The following is a 17,103-nucleotide window of genomic DNA, read 5'->3' on the forward strand; positions in this document are numbered from 1 at the left end:
TGAAGTTTCTGAAATAGGAATAAGTCTTCAAAATTTATGTGTACAACTGTTGTGGTAGTATTCTTTGTGACTCTAGAAACTATCTTTAGGTTGTGGTATATTTATTGTACCACAACCTAAAGATAGTTTCTAGGGTCATAAAGCTTATTACCAATCAGCTGTTCAAATCAAGTAATTATGGTGCTTTATTAAAGAAAACTTTCTTTATGATTCACAGTCTACTAACACCTCAGGGGACTCAGATGCTATCTGCTGCTGAAAGGGAACGTCCCCAAATTAGAATGTATAAAACAAAAAAATCAGAACTTATTTACCATTTTTATCTTAATTTCTATTTTTCTAAAAGATCTATTTTATTCAGGGCCTTGTGCTGTGGCGTAGTGGGTGAGCCGCCACCTGCAGTGCCAGTATCCCATATGGGTGCTGGTTCGAGTCCCAGCTGCTACACTGCTGATCCAGCTCCGTACTATGGCCTGGGAAAGCAGCAGAGGATGGCCCAAGTCCTTGGGCCCCTGCACCTGCATAGGAGACCTAAGGAAAGCTCCTGACTCTTGGCTTTGGATCCACCCAGCTCCGGCTGTTGAGGAGTGAAATCAGCAGATGAAAGATCTCTCTCGTTCTCTGTGCCTCTGCCTCTCTGTAACTTTGCCTTTCAAATAAAATAAATCTATTTTATTCATTTGAGAGGCAGAGTTACAGGGTTTGGGAGGATGAGAAGAGAGAGAGAGAGATTAATCAATCTTCCATCTGCTGGATCATTCCCACATGGGTGCAGGGGCCCAAGTTGTCCTCCACTACATTCTCAGGCGTATTAGCAGGGAGCTGCATGTGAAGTGGAACAACCGGGACTCAAACTGGAGCCCATATGGGATGCCAGTGTTGCAGGGGACAGTTTACCATACTACAGCACAAGCCTGGCCCCCTTAATTTCTATTTATAGATAGATACTTATGTCTCTGTTAAAAACATGTACAGATTACATAAGGAAAAGACAAATGTTCATAATACTCTTACGGGACAAATCTACACATTAAAAACAATGTACACGATATATGAAGACATTAATTTTAGAACTATTTTTTTAAAGCTATTAACTTTAAAGCTATTCTTTAGGGCTTTGCTAGCTAGATCTGAGGCAGAAACTCAGAGCTAACACTCATTTGCTTTTTTCTCTCTCCAGATATAAAACGTGAAGTTTGGTTGGGGTACTCAAGGATGTTGAGTCTGCAAACCTGCCTTTCAGAAATCCTTAAAGCAGTTAACTCATCACATCCCTGAAAAGTCCCAAATAAGCTCCTTAAATTGACACAGGGCACTAATCCTGGAAGTTTTCAAGTCTCTATCTCCAATAAACAAAACTGCCCTTAGCACAATGAACAGTCCATGAGCAATGCTCTTTTGAGTTCTCCTTGGATGTGACAAAAAACTAGCGAGAACTTATATTTGTCTAACTCAAGAACTGGTCTATTATGTTAGTCCCCAAACCTGAAACTATCAACAACTTGGACAATTGTAGAAACAAAAAATCCTAAATCCCAGAAGCTAGAGGCATATGGCGCATTTTCTCTGACAATGAATTGTAAACTTGATCCCAAACAATAAGGTCCAGAGTCAGAATGTGGCAAGATAGAAAAGCAAATGCAACAGCTCACAATTTTTCACCTCTGTGTCAAAACTGTTAACTATGAATTCCATTAGCTGTAGACTACATTAAAGAATACTGTTTTAAATTCATGTAAAACAACTGTTTTATTTTCCCTAATACAAAATGCTCATTCATACATTCCGTAAAATTATTTTTCTCGTATCATGAAACACTCCAAAAATATTTCACTTTAAAGATTGAATCCAATAATAAAATACATAAGTCACAGTTAAAAGAAAACCACAAATGTTTTTGCATGTCTAAACATGCAAGTACACACCCAACCTCCTGCTTCGAGGCCTTTTTAAAAAACTCGGTCACCCGAAGTGACTTTGGTAGAGGCACTAGAGAATTCCAGGCAGTATCAAAGAGAAAGAGACAGACACCCAATCTAAACCAATATCAAAAAACCACTTCACCCAATCTTGAGCCAGCTTCATAGCTGGTTAGAGGAAGGTTAAATAGCTTACTCTTTGCATTCTGGATTAAGTAGCTGTAAGTAAACAAGAGGTACTTAAAACTTTTATCACTTCAATCTAGTAAGATTTTGTTGACTTGAAAATCGGACAAGTCAGCAATAAATCTAACCCTTAATAACAATATGGCATAAAACAAATACATTTGCACAATCACCCACTTCACATTCTATACCATATTCTTTTTCCTATGGAAATACAAAAAGCTGTGAACTTTCCCTGACATCTGTTTTGCATTTAAGGATACCTTTCATCTCAGGGGCAATATTTAATAGAAAAACCAGAACCTTAAGAACAAGCATCTGTAAGTCTACAGTTTTGTTCAGTGTTTCCCTGTGCCTTTATCTAGAATTCCAGAAGCCTAAAATAAGCAGCTGCAGCTATTTTGAGAAACACACTACTTGGCTCCTTGCTCATTAATCTATCCCAGTTTAGTGGAAACTTGGAGCCTTCCTTCCTTGAACATATACACTCAGCTACTTTAGTGGGGAGCAGTAACAGTAATTTCACTCAAGTTTTTCAAAATGTTTTTCTGTCTTGCGCATCTCCTTTGCATCAGGGAAATAAATACATGGTCAGGAAAAGGTGGTTAGTAACCTGAAGTCCCTGTACTAGTTTTTGGAAAGAAACTATCCTTCTCAAACAGTTCAAGTTCACATGCTTCTTAAAAAGAAAAGGTCAAACATTCATACCTGTTTCATCCTTGCAGCAGCTCTATTTGAAAACAGAATAGACCTGTCTTTCTGGAAGCAGGATGGGCACATCTGAAGGGCTTGACTATATGAACTTTCAGCTTCTATATAATCTGAGGATGACAAGGTAAAGGGTGAGCAGTCAATATGACTTAATTCCTGACATTACTATATTCCATAGGATCTCAGTATGCATAACTTTCCATTCATAGGACAAAGATTTCAAACAAAAAGTATTACAGTCTATGAAGTTTAGGGCAGTAAAAATCATCTCTCGCTTTTTTCCCTTTAAAGAAATAGTGCTTGCTTGTGCCAGTCTCATGAAGTAAGGCTGGTGAACTGACAGCTAACTATGCTGTCAGTGAAGACACCTCAATGCTCGAGAGTCTGCATGCCACAGATATTCAGCTCACCTTTAGCTTAGCATTCTAGAAAGGAGCTTTCCAAGGAAGTTTAGGAATTGGACAGATGCGAAAGACTGAAGTCTGAGATCTGCAGTGGGCATTTAACCTATCAATTGAGGTGCATGCATTCCATATTAAAATACTGGGTTTCAATACATGGCTCCAGTTTTCACTAAGGCAGATGGTGGGAGGCAATGGTGATGGCTGAAGTCATTGGGTTCCTGCCACTCATGCGGGAGACCAGGGTTGGGTTTCCAGCTCCCAGCTTTGACCTTGGCCCAGTCCAGGCCATTGTAGGCATTTGGGAAGTGAATAAGCAGACAGGAATTCTGTCATTTTCCCTCTTAACTCTCTGCCATTCAAACTTAAAAAAAAAAAAAAGTCTTAGATCCATGACCTGGGCAAATTCTGTGTGTGTACTTTCATTAAAATTCTATAGTCAACTTGATATAGTCAAACTGCTTTCATATAGTCAACTTGACTGAAATGGTATCTGTGAAATATCTGCAGAGACATTTTGCAGACCTAACAGCATCAATGTAAAAATCAAAACTTAGTTAAAAACCTTGAAACCGAAAATGCTGATAAAATCTATGTATTCTTCATAATATGCAGAACTATACTCAGAGAAAATGTCAATTCTTTAATTCTTTTCTCAGTTTTGAAATATTTAATACTAACACAAAAAGAGATATGCTTTCAAAATTGGAACTACAAGGCTTTATTACATAAAGAATACCTATATATGCTAAATCAGCATATAACAAAGGCAACGTAAAACTGCAAAATAACTAGGAGACAATGTTAACACTCATAGATTTATTTAAAGGCATGGCTTTTTAATTTAATTAATTTGAAAGGAAGAGGCAGGGAGAGGAACGGAGATAAGCTCCCATCTGCTAGTTTACTCCCGCAAATCCCCCAGCTGCTGGGGCTGGGCCACGCTAAAGTCAGGAGGCAGGAACTCAACCTAAGTCTTCCATACGAGTGGCAGGGATCCAACTTCTTGAGCTATCACTTAATGCCTACCAGGGTGTGTGTTAGCAGGAAGCTGGAATCAGGAGTGGAGTCGGGACTGGTACCTAGGTACTCTGCTATGAAATGCAGGCATCTTAACTGCTGTGCCAAACATCCTCCCCACTCCTATATCCCTTCTGAAGCACATACATTTTGAGACGTGACAGAAGGATGTTAGAAGATCAAATAGTTTCCCTTCGATTATTGTGATGAACCTCAACTTATTCCTAACCAACTGTAGGAAATGTAGAAGGGATGAAGAACATCTGTCTACCTAAGGCATCCAAAGAAAAAGGCACAGGAAAAGGCAGAGAATGAGTAAAGGACTTCCCTAGGTCTTGCTGCAGCCATAGGCCTGTTTCCACAGCACTGTACCAAGTGAGGATTGGCGACCCTGCTTTATAGGAGTACAGCAACCAACCTTTTAATATTCAAGGAATAGTGTTTTCACAAAGCAATAGCTTAAGAGTTTACCTTGATTTCTGCATTAATAATGGATTACAGAAAAGACAAACTTTGGCTGGTCACAGTCAGCTGAGAAATATTTGGATATGGTAATTAAAAAAAACTCTAAGAAGCTGGGAAGCAATACTGTGTCATGAATAGTTTAGGCCAGCTAACTGTTTCCAAATGTTCTTTGGTGTTTGTTGACAGACTCTAAAACAGATTGAAGAGTCAAGGTAACCAGCCATCAGTGTGAAGCAGAATCTTACCTCCTTTCTTAAACTGTTCATTTCCCTCCTCCTTTAATCTAGTGCTCTCTTCTCTTCTTCTCTGAAACAGATCAAAGAATTAGATAATTTCTCACAGTATTATCAAAGGTGAACAAAAAGGTCAGCTTTCTTATCACAGAAGTCTATTTAATTGGTAGCAACTTGATTTTTTTTTTTTTTTTTAAGTTTGTTTTCAGAGGCCAGAGTTGTGGCATAGCAATGCTGGAGTCCCATATGGGTTCCTGTTTGAATCCTGGTGGCTCCACTTCCAATCCAGATCCCTGGATGCGCGTGGGAAAGCATAACATGGCCCAAGTGCTGCTTGGGCTCCTGCCCTCACTTGAGAGATTCAGATGAAGCTCCTAGTTCTTGCCTTTGGCCTGGCCCAGGCCCAGTTATTGCAGCCATTTGGGAGTGAACCATTGGATGGAAAATCTCTGTCTCTCCCTCTTTCTAACTCTGCCTTTCAAATAAATAAAAATAAATCTCTTTTAAAAAATAAAGTTTGTTTCCATCTATTTGAAAGACAAAGTGACAAAGGGAGAGATCATCTATCTGCTGGTTCATACTCCAAATGCCCACAACAGACAGTGCTAGGGCAGGCCCAAGCCAGTAGCTAGAAGCCAAAAAGTCCATCAGGTTGCAACCTCTGAGTTATAGGGCTCCAAGCACTTGAGCCATCATCTGCTGCCTACTGGGTGTGCATTAGCAAGAAGTGGTTCAAAAGAAGAGTGGCCAGGACTTGAACTGGAACTTCAATATGGGATGTAGGCATCCCAAATAACAGTTTAACCCACTGTGCCACAATACCCACTCCACAACTCAACTTCTGAGAACTAAGTCATTTTTACTTAAACTTTGAGAATAGTAATAGGAGAAAAAAAAAAGGTCAACTGGCTAATCATCAATTGTACTCTTGATGTTTAAGTCACAAAACTTAAGTTTTCTTAGTCATATCCTTTATTCCCTATGTTCCTATCATTTGCATGGAATGGTATTTCAGCATAATTTAATGTCTGTTCAAAAGTGAAACTAAGCAAGATACCAGTGTATATTCAAATTCTGACTTTACTACTTGTTAGTAGCATGATTATGGACAAGTTTCAGAATCTTTCTGGGCTTTAGCTTCTTCATATAACTTCATTAACACTTTTATGGATTAATGTTTAATTAGCTAATATGATAATGTAAGTAAAACAATACAAGGACTAGCAAATGAGGGCTAATTATTTTTTTTTTCCTGTGAAATAAGTAATTTAATAGTTATTTAGCTAGATCTGTGATCTGTGGTCTGTTTTATGAAGGAGAAAGATCATATGCTGAGCAGAGCACACTGTGTAGATACGCCTTGTCTTCAGGGTCAGGGCAGTATACTGTTAGCAGGTCCACAAAGGAAAACGAGGAAACCTAGACATTTATCTCTTTTCTTAGCTTCTTCTAACAACTCAGAAATTCACCCAGATGGCCAAATAGCCAACAAGCACAGTGCAAGCCAGGAAGAATCCTGCAAAGCAAGAGATCTGTGCCAAGTCTGTGCGTTTTCTTCCTAGAACATTTTATTTATTCTTTAAGAATATTTATTTATTCATTTGAAAGTCAGAGTTAGAGAGAGGCAGAGGCAGAGAGAAAGAGGTCTTCTATCTGCTGGTTCACTCCTCAGATGGCCGCAACGGCCGGAGCTGCGGGCCAATCCAAAGCCCGGAGCTTCTTCTGGGTCTCCCACATGGATGCAGGGGCCCAAGCACATGGGCCATCTTCTATTGCTTTTCCAGGCCGCAGCAGAGAGCTGGATCGGAATTGGAGCAGGTGGGACTCGAACTGGCACCTATACGGGATGCCAGTACCGCAGGCAGCAGCTTTACCTACTACGCCACAGCGTTGGCCCCTCCAGGAACATTTTAAGAACATGGCTGGCACAAGTCAAACTGGAAGAAGTGCCTGCAGCTTGCCAGCCACCTTTTGAAAGCAGTTTTTAAAGGGTCCCCCAAAATTTCTTTTTTGATTCTTGAAGTTTTTGATGATATCAAAACTTCAAAGGGATGAAATATAGTTAGCAGGGTATTTTATGCACAAGAAATGTGTGGAGCCTTAATAACTGGTACTCTTACGATAAAGAACAAAAGTAAAAATATTTTTCTAAAGATCTTCAAATATGTCACTAATAAGACCAGGGTGTTTCCCAAATGCCTTATTAATATTCTTTAGATGAACCAGAGTACTTGATGAATCTGAGTAAAGAAATTAAGGGTCCGGCGCTGTGGCATAGCGAATAAAGCCGCTGCCTGCAGTGCCAGCATCCAATACGGATGCCGGTTGGAGTCTCGGCTGCTCCACTTCTGATCCAGCTCTCTGCTTTGGCCTAGGAAAGCAGTAGAGGACAGCCCAAGTCCTTGGGCCCCTGCACCTGTGTGGGAAACCTGGAAGAAGCTCCTAGTTCCTGGTTTCGGATTGGCGCAGTTCCAGCAGTTGTGGCCGGTTGAGGAGTGAACCAGCGGATGGAAGACCTCTCTGTCTCTCTCTGCCTCTCCTCTTCTGTGTGTAATTCTTTCAAATAAATAAACAAATATTAAAAAAAGAAATTAAAAAGTAGGTATAAACTAAATTTACATTTTATGGTATCTACTATAAGCCAGATATACAGTAATATAATAATTCATTTTATGATACAACTCATCTGACAAAGGGGCCAATCTAAGGGAATACCAAAAAAATGAAACAAGTAGTGGTGGGAATAAAAATATAAGAACATGGTCATATTAGCACAATAAAGATTTAGATTATAATGTTTGCTATTATACTGGTTAGTTTTTAGTTTCAAGCAAAACACTATCTTTTAAAATAATTATATATTGTAAAATCAGAAAGACAGATAAACATATAGATAGAGCTGGCATCTACTGTTTCACTCCCCCAAATAACTGCAACAGCTGAGGCTGGGCTATGGCTAAAGCCAACCAAGTCTACCATGAGGGTGGAAGGACCCAATTACTTGAACCATCACTTCTGCTTCCTAGGGTCTGAATTAGTAGGAAGCTGGAATCAGAGATAGCTACTCTGATATGGGATTGCTGTGCTGCCTTTTTTTTTTTTTTGTAAGATGTATTTATTTATTCAAAAGGCAGATAAAGAAGGGAGGAAGGGAGAAGGGGGTGGAGAAAGAGAGAGAGGGAGGGAGGGAGGGAGAAACAAAGATCTTCCATTCACTGGTTCACTCCTTAAATGGCTGCAAGAGCCAGGGCTGGACCAGGCCAGAGCTAAGAGCCAGGAACTTCATCCAGGTCTCCCATGTGGGTGCAGGGGCCCAAGGACTTGGGCCATCCTCTGTTGCTTTCCCAGGCACATTAGCAGGGAGCTAGGTCAGAAGTGAAGAAGCTAGGACTAGAACTGGGGCCTATATAGGATGCTGGCACTGTAGGCGGAGGCTTAACCTTTTATGCCACAGCAGCAGCCCCGGATTGTCATGTCTTAACCACCATCTTAACCACTATGCTTAATGCCTGCCCCCAAGACTATCTTAAGTGAAAATATTTACCAGGTACATTTACTGGAAAGATATTGGGGGCTCACAGAATCAAAAGGAGGTTTAAAGAACAGGCTTAGTTAGCCCAGGGTGATTACTGACGTCATAAATAAGAGCGTCAATTGTTAAAACAACAGGCTTCACTGTGTACTTACTCCCCATGTGGGATCTCTGTCCTTAATATGTTGTACTATGTGAATTAACGGTAAAACTAGTATTCAAACAGTACTTTATACTTTGTGTGTCTGTGCGAGTGCTCAACCGAGACTCCAACCGGCGTCCATATTGGATGCTGGCACTGCAGGCAGTAGCTTTACTCGCTATGCCACAGTGCCGGACCCTTAATTTCTTTACTCAGATTCATCAAGTACTCTGGTTCATCTAAAGAATATTAATAAGGCATTTGGGAAACACCCTGGTCTTATTAGTGACATATTTGAAGATCTTTAGAAAAATATTTTTACTTTTGTTCTTTATCGTAAGAGTACCAGTTATTAAGGCTCCACACATTTCTTGTGCATAAAATACCCTGCTAACTATATTTCATCCCTTTGAAGTTTTGATATCAAAAACTTCAAGTTGATCTTCTGTATATAAAGATAATTAAAAATGAATCTTAATAAAGAATGGGATGGGAGAGGGAATAGGAGGCAGGATGGTTTGCGGTGGGAGGGAAGTTATGGGGGGGAAATTGCTATAAAAAGAAAATACATGTGTAAATAAAGCCAAAACCCACAGTAAAAAAAAAAAAAAGGCACAGAAAACAAGTATAGAATTCAAGTCAGCTCTGTTGAGTCAAGAAGCAGAAAGCAGAATCATCTTTTCGTGAAACAGTCTGGCCAGGATAAGTTTGCAATGATAGCAAATAAATTCTACGTATTCCCTTATCTTTGCCTCACTTGATCTATATTCAAAGGTCATGGCTGGAAGCATCCAATAATCCAAGTATAGGCCACATGCTTTGGCTGTTAAGAGAATGGTGGGACATGAGACATGGTGTACAGTCACTCAACAAAAATACAACACAAGAAAATTCCTCCCACTAGGAAGAGGGGTTGGACATTGGAGAGCCATGAAAAGTACAAAACAAATCCAGTTAACAGTTATTTAAAAACCAGAAATCCTTTAAAAAAGAGTAATTATCCAGGTGACTAGAGTTTAATGTCTGTCCTTTAAGAACCTGCACCATCTTCTGCTTTCATTCTAATCTCAGGCCACTTTCTGATCCATACTCTGGTTTACATAGCCAATTCAACAGTACTGTTCTAGAAACACAGACGAATCTCTCCAAAAGACCAAGCTCTTGTGAAGTGTATGTGTATGTGTGTTTTAGGAAGTCAATCATTCTTGGTTAAATTTTACCATCATGATTCTAATGGGCAAACCCTAGATCCAAGGTATACCTAAAGAGGAATTATGGATAAGGGCCAGGCAGAGAAAAGGTCATCATGTCTCTGCAATTAGCAGGAATAAATGCTCAACTAGCAAAGAGAAGGACTCTAGAACATAATTCTGAGGTCAATCACAAGGGCACTTCAAAAGCTTACAGAAAATGGAACTAAAAGATAAGCTTATTTTGGTTCAAAAAATTGAAATCCATGCACAGTTTTTTTTTTTTTATAACACACATTTTCTATCAATTTCTGAAGTACCCTCATATTCTACGGAAGGTATTTTACTGTTTTGGTTGTTAAATCACAACAATTACCCATAAAGGAGTAAACATTGCAAAAGAGCTACTGCTTCACTCTCCACAGATTCTGTAAATTGAGGATTAATGCAATTATCAACATCATGGAGAACATCTCCTTGGAAACAGCTAAAAATAGTACTTTGAGGAGAAAGCTGAACCGTCTCGCAGCTGTGCCAAGAGACTAACTTAATTTCAGTACAAAGACTGGGGTTTATTCTGCTACGGAAACATACTCTCTCTAAAGAATGGCATGCATATTGTGTAATGTCACAGGAATCCAAGGACAGATTCTACACAGTGTATAGGTCTTAGCATGCTCAGTGCCGGGAACATCCGCATATACAGGCTCTGGCAGTACAGACATTCTGCAGCACTATCAGGTGCAAATCTTTTCCGGTTCTGTTCTATGAACAGAAGCTTCTAATGTGGTTAGGAGCCCTCTCGCATGCCTCCACAATGCCTTTCAACATATTCCAGAGAGGCCTCAAAGAGAAACATCTGCTATTCAATCACTTCCTTGGAAATGGGAACCTAAGAAAGTTTAAAACGTTCTTTACTTAGTTCTTCTATCACTGAAAAGTCAGGAGGAAATAGTAACATTACTCTGCATTAAAAATTATCAAAGGAACTTCCAAGGAAAACCTCAAATCAAAAATGTCCTTAATGAATGGCCAAGATGAAGCCAGGAGCCAGGAATTCAATCTAGTGGGTGGTAGAGATTCAACTAGTGCATGTGCTATCACTGCTGCCTCCCTGGGTATACATTAGTAGGAAGCTGGAATTGGAAGTGAAGCCAAAACTGCTACTCAGGTACTTTGATATGGGAGGCAGGTGTCCCAAGCAGCATTTTAACCACTGTGCCAAGTGCCAGCTCTTAGGGTTTGTTTTAAATGACTACAACCAACTGCAAATTTCTAAGCTTGGTATTCATAATTCAGTAAAACCAACACCAGTATACCATTGTATGGCTTGCCATCTGCTGTCACATCCACTAGCCCTTTTTCAAGACAATTCTGAGAAGCATGGAAGTCTTTTTACAGATGAGAAAGATGAAGAGTCAGCCATGTCTTGTTCTTTATACAACATCACACTTCTATTTCAACCTGTCCAACCTTATCTCCCATTACTACCCAACATGAGTTCTCCTTTCTAGGCAGTCTGATTGAATTATTGTCTCTGAAAACTTACCATACTCTTTCTTCACTCCATTTCTTTGCTTATACATTCCTACCCTGGAATGCCCTTTTAATGAACAACTCTTCCATCTCCTCCATGCAATTCTCCAAACCAAATTTTCCTTAGTGTAACACAAACAGTATCTCCTCCCAAAGGCTGCCTTTCACTTCCTTTCCCACATGATCCTTCTTTGAATGCAGGATGAACATATTGCCTCTAATTTGGGAACTCAGTTCTGCCTAACAAATTATTTCAAAGGAAATTATAAGGACAGTAAAAGCACTGAAAAAAGTTTGGAATGGTATTTAATGCTTAAATGCTTTCATGGGTCATTAAAAGCTGTACAGCCCTGATTTGGGCAAAAGGGGCTCCTGTGTGAGGATGCCCTTTGCCCTCACACTCTCCGAATCGGACCCTTTGAGAACTCAGTTCCTCAGGATTTCCTACCCAAGTTCCTCAAGTCCTCTTCCAGGATTTGCATAGGCGCTTTACCTAGGTCTGTCCTCCTAAGGATGTATTTTGCTGCAGGTATACATAATATTCCAGGAGCAGTATTTTGTACTTTGCCTGCCTTAGACCTGGAATCTCTCCAAGGGGTTCAGGACCTGTTAGTGCAGAAGGATTTTTTATTTATTTATTTTTTGACAGGCGAAGTAGACAGTGAGAGAGACAGAGAGAAAGGTCTTCCTTTGCCATTGGTTCACCCCGCAATGGCCGGTGCACTGCGCTGATCCGAAGCCAGGAGCCAGGTGCTTCTCCTGGTCTCCCATGGGGTGCAGGGCCCAAGCACTTGGGCCATCCTCCACTGCACTCCCGGGCCACAGCAGAGAGCTGGCCTGGAAAAGGAGCAACCGGGACAGAATCCGGCACTCCGACCGGGACTAGAACCCGGTGTGCCGGTGCCGCAGGTGGAGGATTAGCCTAGTGAGCTGCAGCACCGGCCGCAAAATGATATTTAGAAACCAAGCTCTAGGTGCTAGTGTGCTTACTGTTGCCAGGGTGTCACTCCTTCCAGGCATTCTCAATGAAGAAAGAGTAAATATATCTTAAAACAAAATAAAGTTAAATCCAAAGAGTATGTATATGTATGTGTGTGTATACAAGTGAAATTTAACAACAGAGGATTCTTTCTCATTGCCCTGACAGTGAAGAGTCTTGTTTCTGGAACAGCATTCTATTTACTTGTTTGTTCAACCTACCTACAATAAGAGTTTCAAATTTACTATAAAAATATCACTACTAACAATGAACCTACTTTGTAAAGTTCAAAGTTTCATTGCATTTCTTTCTGATTTTAATTTTTTAAAAAATATTTATCAGAAAGGTAGAGACACAGAGAAAGAAGAGGGGGGCAGAGAGAGAGAATGTATCAATTTTTTTTTTTTTACTTGATAGGTAGAGGTATGGACAGTGAGAGAGAGAGACAGAGAGAAAGGTCTTCCTTTTTCCGTTGGTTCACCTCCCAAATGGCCGCTACGGCTGGTGCTGTGCTAATCTGAAGCCAGGAGCTTCTTCCTGGTCTCCCATGCACTTGGGCCATCCTCCACTGCTTTTCCGGGCCAGAGCAGAGAGCTGGACTGGATGAGGAGCAACCAGGACTAGAACCAGTGCCCATATGGGATGCTGGTGCCGCAGGCAGAGGATTAACCAAGTGAGCCATGACGCCGGCCCTGAGAATGTATCAATCTTCCATCTACTGGTTCACTCCTTAAATGTCCACAAAAGCTAAGGCTGGGCCAGGCCAAAGTTAGGAGCCAGGAGCTTCTTCCAAATCTTCCATGTGGGTGCAGGGGACCAAGTACTTAGGCAGTCTTCTGCCGCTTTCCCAGGTGCATTACCTGGGAGCTGAATGAGGAAGTGGAGTAGCCAGGACTCGACTGGGTGCCCATATGGGATGCCGGCACTGCAAGTGGAGGCCTAACATTTTACATCAAGGCGCCGGTCCCTCTTTCTGATTTTAACTACAAGTGCAGTGTCCAAAATTACTGAATTATCTTCTCTGTGTAATCAATCTTCTATAGCTATGTTGATTTAGCAACAATTTTTTTCAGAGAAGAAGGGGAGGAGAGATGGGGGAGAGAAAGAAGGAAGTGGGGTGGGGGACACAGGGAGTGGGAGAAGAGGAGGGAGAAAAAGAGGGAAGGAGGGAGGGAGAGAGAAAAGGAGAGGGGGAGGGAGAGAGAGGGAGGGGGGAGAGGGAAGCAGGAGAGGAACAAGGGAAGGAGGACCAGGGAGAGATAGATATTGATAAATTCTATCTGCTGCTTCACTCTCCAAATGCCTGCAAGGGCCAGGACTGGGCCAGGCCAGGCCTCCCATGTGTGGCAGAACCCAATTACTTGAGCTCCCACTACTGCTTTCCATGATATACATTAGCAGGAAGCTGGACTTGGAGCCAGAGCAGGGAATCAAACATGGGCACTCGGATGAGAGAGGCAGGTATCACAACCACTAGACTAACTGCCTGCTTCCCAGTAATCAAATTTTTTCTAAAACATTTTTTTTAAGATTTATTTATTTGAATGTCAGAGTTACACAGAGAGAGGAGAGGCAGAGAGAGAGAGAGAGAGAGAGAGAGAGAGAGAGAGAGGGAGGGAGGGAGAGAGGTCTTCCATCCAATGGTTCACTCCCCAATTGGCCACAATGGCTGGAGCTGCGCCACAGGAGCCAGGAACTTTTTCTGGGTCTCCCACGCAGGCACAGGGGCCCAAGTGTTTGGGCCATCTTCTACTGCTTTCCCAGGCCATAGCAGAGAGCCTGATCGGAAGTAAAGTAACCGGGTATCGAACCAGCGCCCATATGGGATGCTGGCGCTTCAGGCCAGGGTGTTAACCCACTGCGCCATAGCGCCAGCCCCAAAACATTTTATTTATCTGTTTGAAAGGTAGAGTTACGGACAGTGAGAAGGAAAGACAGAGAGAAAGGTCTTCCATTTGCTGGTTCACTCCCCAAATGGCCACAATGGCCAGAGTTGAGCTGATCCAAAGCCGGGAGCCATGAGCTTCTTCTGGGTCTCCTACACGGGTGCAGGGGCCCAAGGACTTGGGCCATCTTCTACTGCTTTCCCAGGCCATAGCAGAGAGCTGGATTGGAAGTGGAGCAGCCAGGTCTTGAACTGGTGCCCATATGGGATGACAGCGCAGCAGGCAGAGGATTAATCTAATGTGGCACAGTGCCGGCCCCTTAATGAATTTTAAGGTGTGATTTTTTTTTTCTTTACCTTTCTTATTTTTTGAACGTGTAAAATATGTACACAGTTCAACATTCACTACTGTGCTGTGGCATAGTGGGTTAAGCTGTGGTCTGCACCCAATTTGGGGGCCAATTCGAGTCTCAGTGGCTCCACTTCCAATCCAGCTCCCTGCTAATGTGCCTGGGAAAGCAGTGGCAAATGGCCAAAGCGGTTGGGTCCCTGCATCCACATGGCTTCGGTCTGGCACAGCCTTGGCCACTATGGCCATTTGGGGAATAAACCAGTGGACAGAGGATCGTTGTCTCTCTCCTTTCTCTCTCTTTGTAACTCTGCCTTTCAAATACATAAATCAATTTTTTTTTTTTTTTTTTTAATAAAATGCCGGCTGTGGGCGCTGCGGCTCACTAGGCTAATCCTCCACCTGTGGTGCTGGCACACCAGGTTCTAGTCCTGGTCGGGGCGCTGGATTCTGTCCCAGTTGCTCCTCTTCCAGTCCAGCTCTCTGCTGTGGCCCAGGAGTGCAGGAGGATGGCCCAGGTCGTTGGGCCCTGCACCCGCATGGGAGACCAGAAGGAAGCACCTGGCTCCTGGCTTTGGATCAGCGCAGCGTGCCGGCCACAACGCACCGGCCGTAGCAGCCACTTGGGGGGTAAACCAATGGAAAAAGGAAGACCTTTCTCTCTCTCTCTAACTCTGCCTGTCAAAATTTTTAAAAAATTAAATTAAAAAAAAAAAAAAAAAAAGAATGCCGGCTGTGGAAAGCCAGGAAACGGGGAGCCACACCAGCCATCTTTCCATCTTCCCTACATTCCCACCCTCATTTCAGCAGCTCACCTACCTTCTGTCCTCTGGCTCTGGTTCTGGTACGTACAAAGAGGGTCAAGGCTCTGTGGGACATGTGGTAGCCCACAGTGACACCCAGAGAGCACTCCCCAAAAAATATTCATTACTATGTGGAGTTACTGACACGGTAAAGTGAGGAATTGGTCAAATACTCTTCCCTAAAAGTAACTCCAAAACTGGGCAAATTTTTAATCATTAACCATTTTAGCACCCAGGAAATTGACCCAAATGCTTATAAAAAAGCAATACTTATTTGTACTGAACTGAAAGAGAATCATAGAAATCTGCTGTGTTCCTGCTAGGGACTGTTCCCCTTCTTTCCCCATCATTCCATGTGGTAATTTTAACACAGCAAGGTAGCCTGTGAGTAACCACCACTGCCACTGCTCGAGGATACTGATTTCAAACAGGAGGTGGAAGAGTCCCTGCCCAGTGGTGCTGTCATTCACAAGTAGCTATCGGAGCAGCAAACAAATGGGGAAGGTCATGGGTTTTACAAGGTCACAGTCCTTGGCTGGAACAAGCTGCAGACCCATACACTAGTCAGAAACATAATAGGGAGATTTACAGGCTGATGCGCTGGAGGTGGTACTCACACTTAGGAGACTTGGAGGGTCAAAGCTATTCACATCCTTATCCTATCAGGAGCCTGTGCACAAGCACTGGCTGAGGAGGCACAACAGGGTGGGTTGAGCTGAGACATAAAAGTAAAAGGTAAAAAAGTAAAAAGACTTGAAAATGGCCTGAACTTCGAATGTGCTTTTGATTCCACATACAGATCCTCCGACACTGGGCAGAAGTCTTGAGGTGAACTTATTTTCTGACCAGTTACTCTTTGACCATAAGGCTGTGCAGAAACAAGAGCAACCTCAAGAAAGCCAGGCTTAAAAACAGAAACAAGGGCCGGCGCCGTGGCTCAACAGGCTAATCTTCCACCTTGCAGTGCCGGCACACCGGGTTCTAGTCCCGGTCGGGGCGCCAGATTCTGTCCCGGTTGCCCCTCTTCCAGGCCAGCTCTCTGCTGTGGCCAGGGAGTGCAGTGGAGGATGGTCCAAGTGCTTGGGCCCTGCACCCCATGGGAGACCAGGAGAAGCACCTGGCTCCTGCCATTGGATCAGCGCAGTATGCCAGCCACAGCGCGCTGGCCGCGGCGGCCACTGGAGGGTGAACCAATGGCAAAAAGGAAGACCTTTCTCTCTGTCTCTCTCTCTCACTATCCACTCTGCCTGTCAAAAAAAAAAAAAAAAAAAAAAAAAAAGAAAAGAAACAAGAGGGGGTCAGTAGGCTGAGCCACTGCTTGTGACTCTGACATTCCACACTCAAGTGCTTGTTCAAGTCCTGTCTACTTCCCCACTTCCCACTTAGCTTTTTGCTAATGTGCCTGGGAAAGCAGCAGCAGATGGCTCAAATACTTGGGCCTTGCTACCCAGGTAGGAGACCAGGATAGAGTTCCTGGCTCAGACTGTTCCAGGCTGTGGTGGCTACTTGTGGAATGAACCAGTACATGGAAGATTTCTTTCTCTGCCTTTCAAATAAATAAATAAAAATAATAAAGGAAAATAAAATAAATAAAGGAAACAAGAAAAAAACAAAAACAAAATCCAAATGAATAGAGCTGTCAGCAGCTACACATTACAGATGAAATGACTTGCCCAACCTTAGTTCAAGTAAATTACTAAACATAAACAAAAGTAACCAGAGGAAGGTGAAAGAGAACCAAGAGTTGCTACA

The 17,103-nt window shown here is 42.4% G+C and overlaps 1 protein-coding gene across 1 annotated transcript in view; it reads right to left on the reverse strand.

The window, feature by feature from the left end:
* TTC1 (tetratricopeptide repeat domain 1) overlaps positions 1–17,103 on the reverse strand; it is a 77,378-nt gene that overhangs the window by 25,329 nt on the left and 34,946 nt on the right. The window contains exons 3-4 of the mRNA XM_062188739.1: positions 4,948–5,008; positions 2,814–2,926 (exon numbers count right to left, since the gene is read on the reverse strand). Coding sequence (XP_062044723.1) covers positions 2,814–2,926; positions 4,948–5,008 — 174 coding nt within the window. The remainder of the gene's footprint in view (positions 1–2,813; positions 2,927–4,947; positions 5,009–17,103) is intronic.

The sequence above is a fragment of the Lepus europaeus genome, chromosome 4 (assembly GCF_033115175.1).
Source record: "Lepus europaeus isolate LE1 chromosome 4, mLepTim1.pri, whole genome shotgun sequence".
NCBI classification, from domain to species: domain Eukaryota; kingdom Metazoa; phylum Chordata; class Mammalia; order Lagomorpha; family Leporidae; genus Lepus; species Lepus europaeus.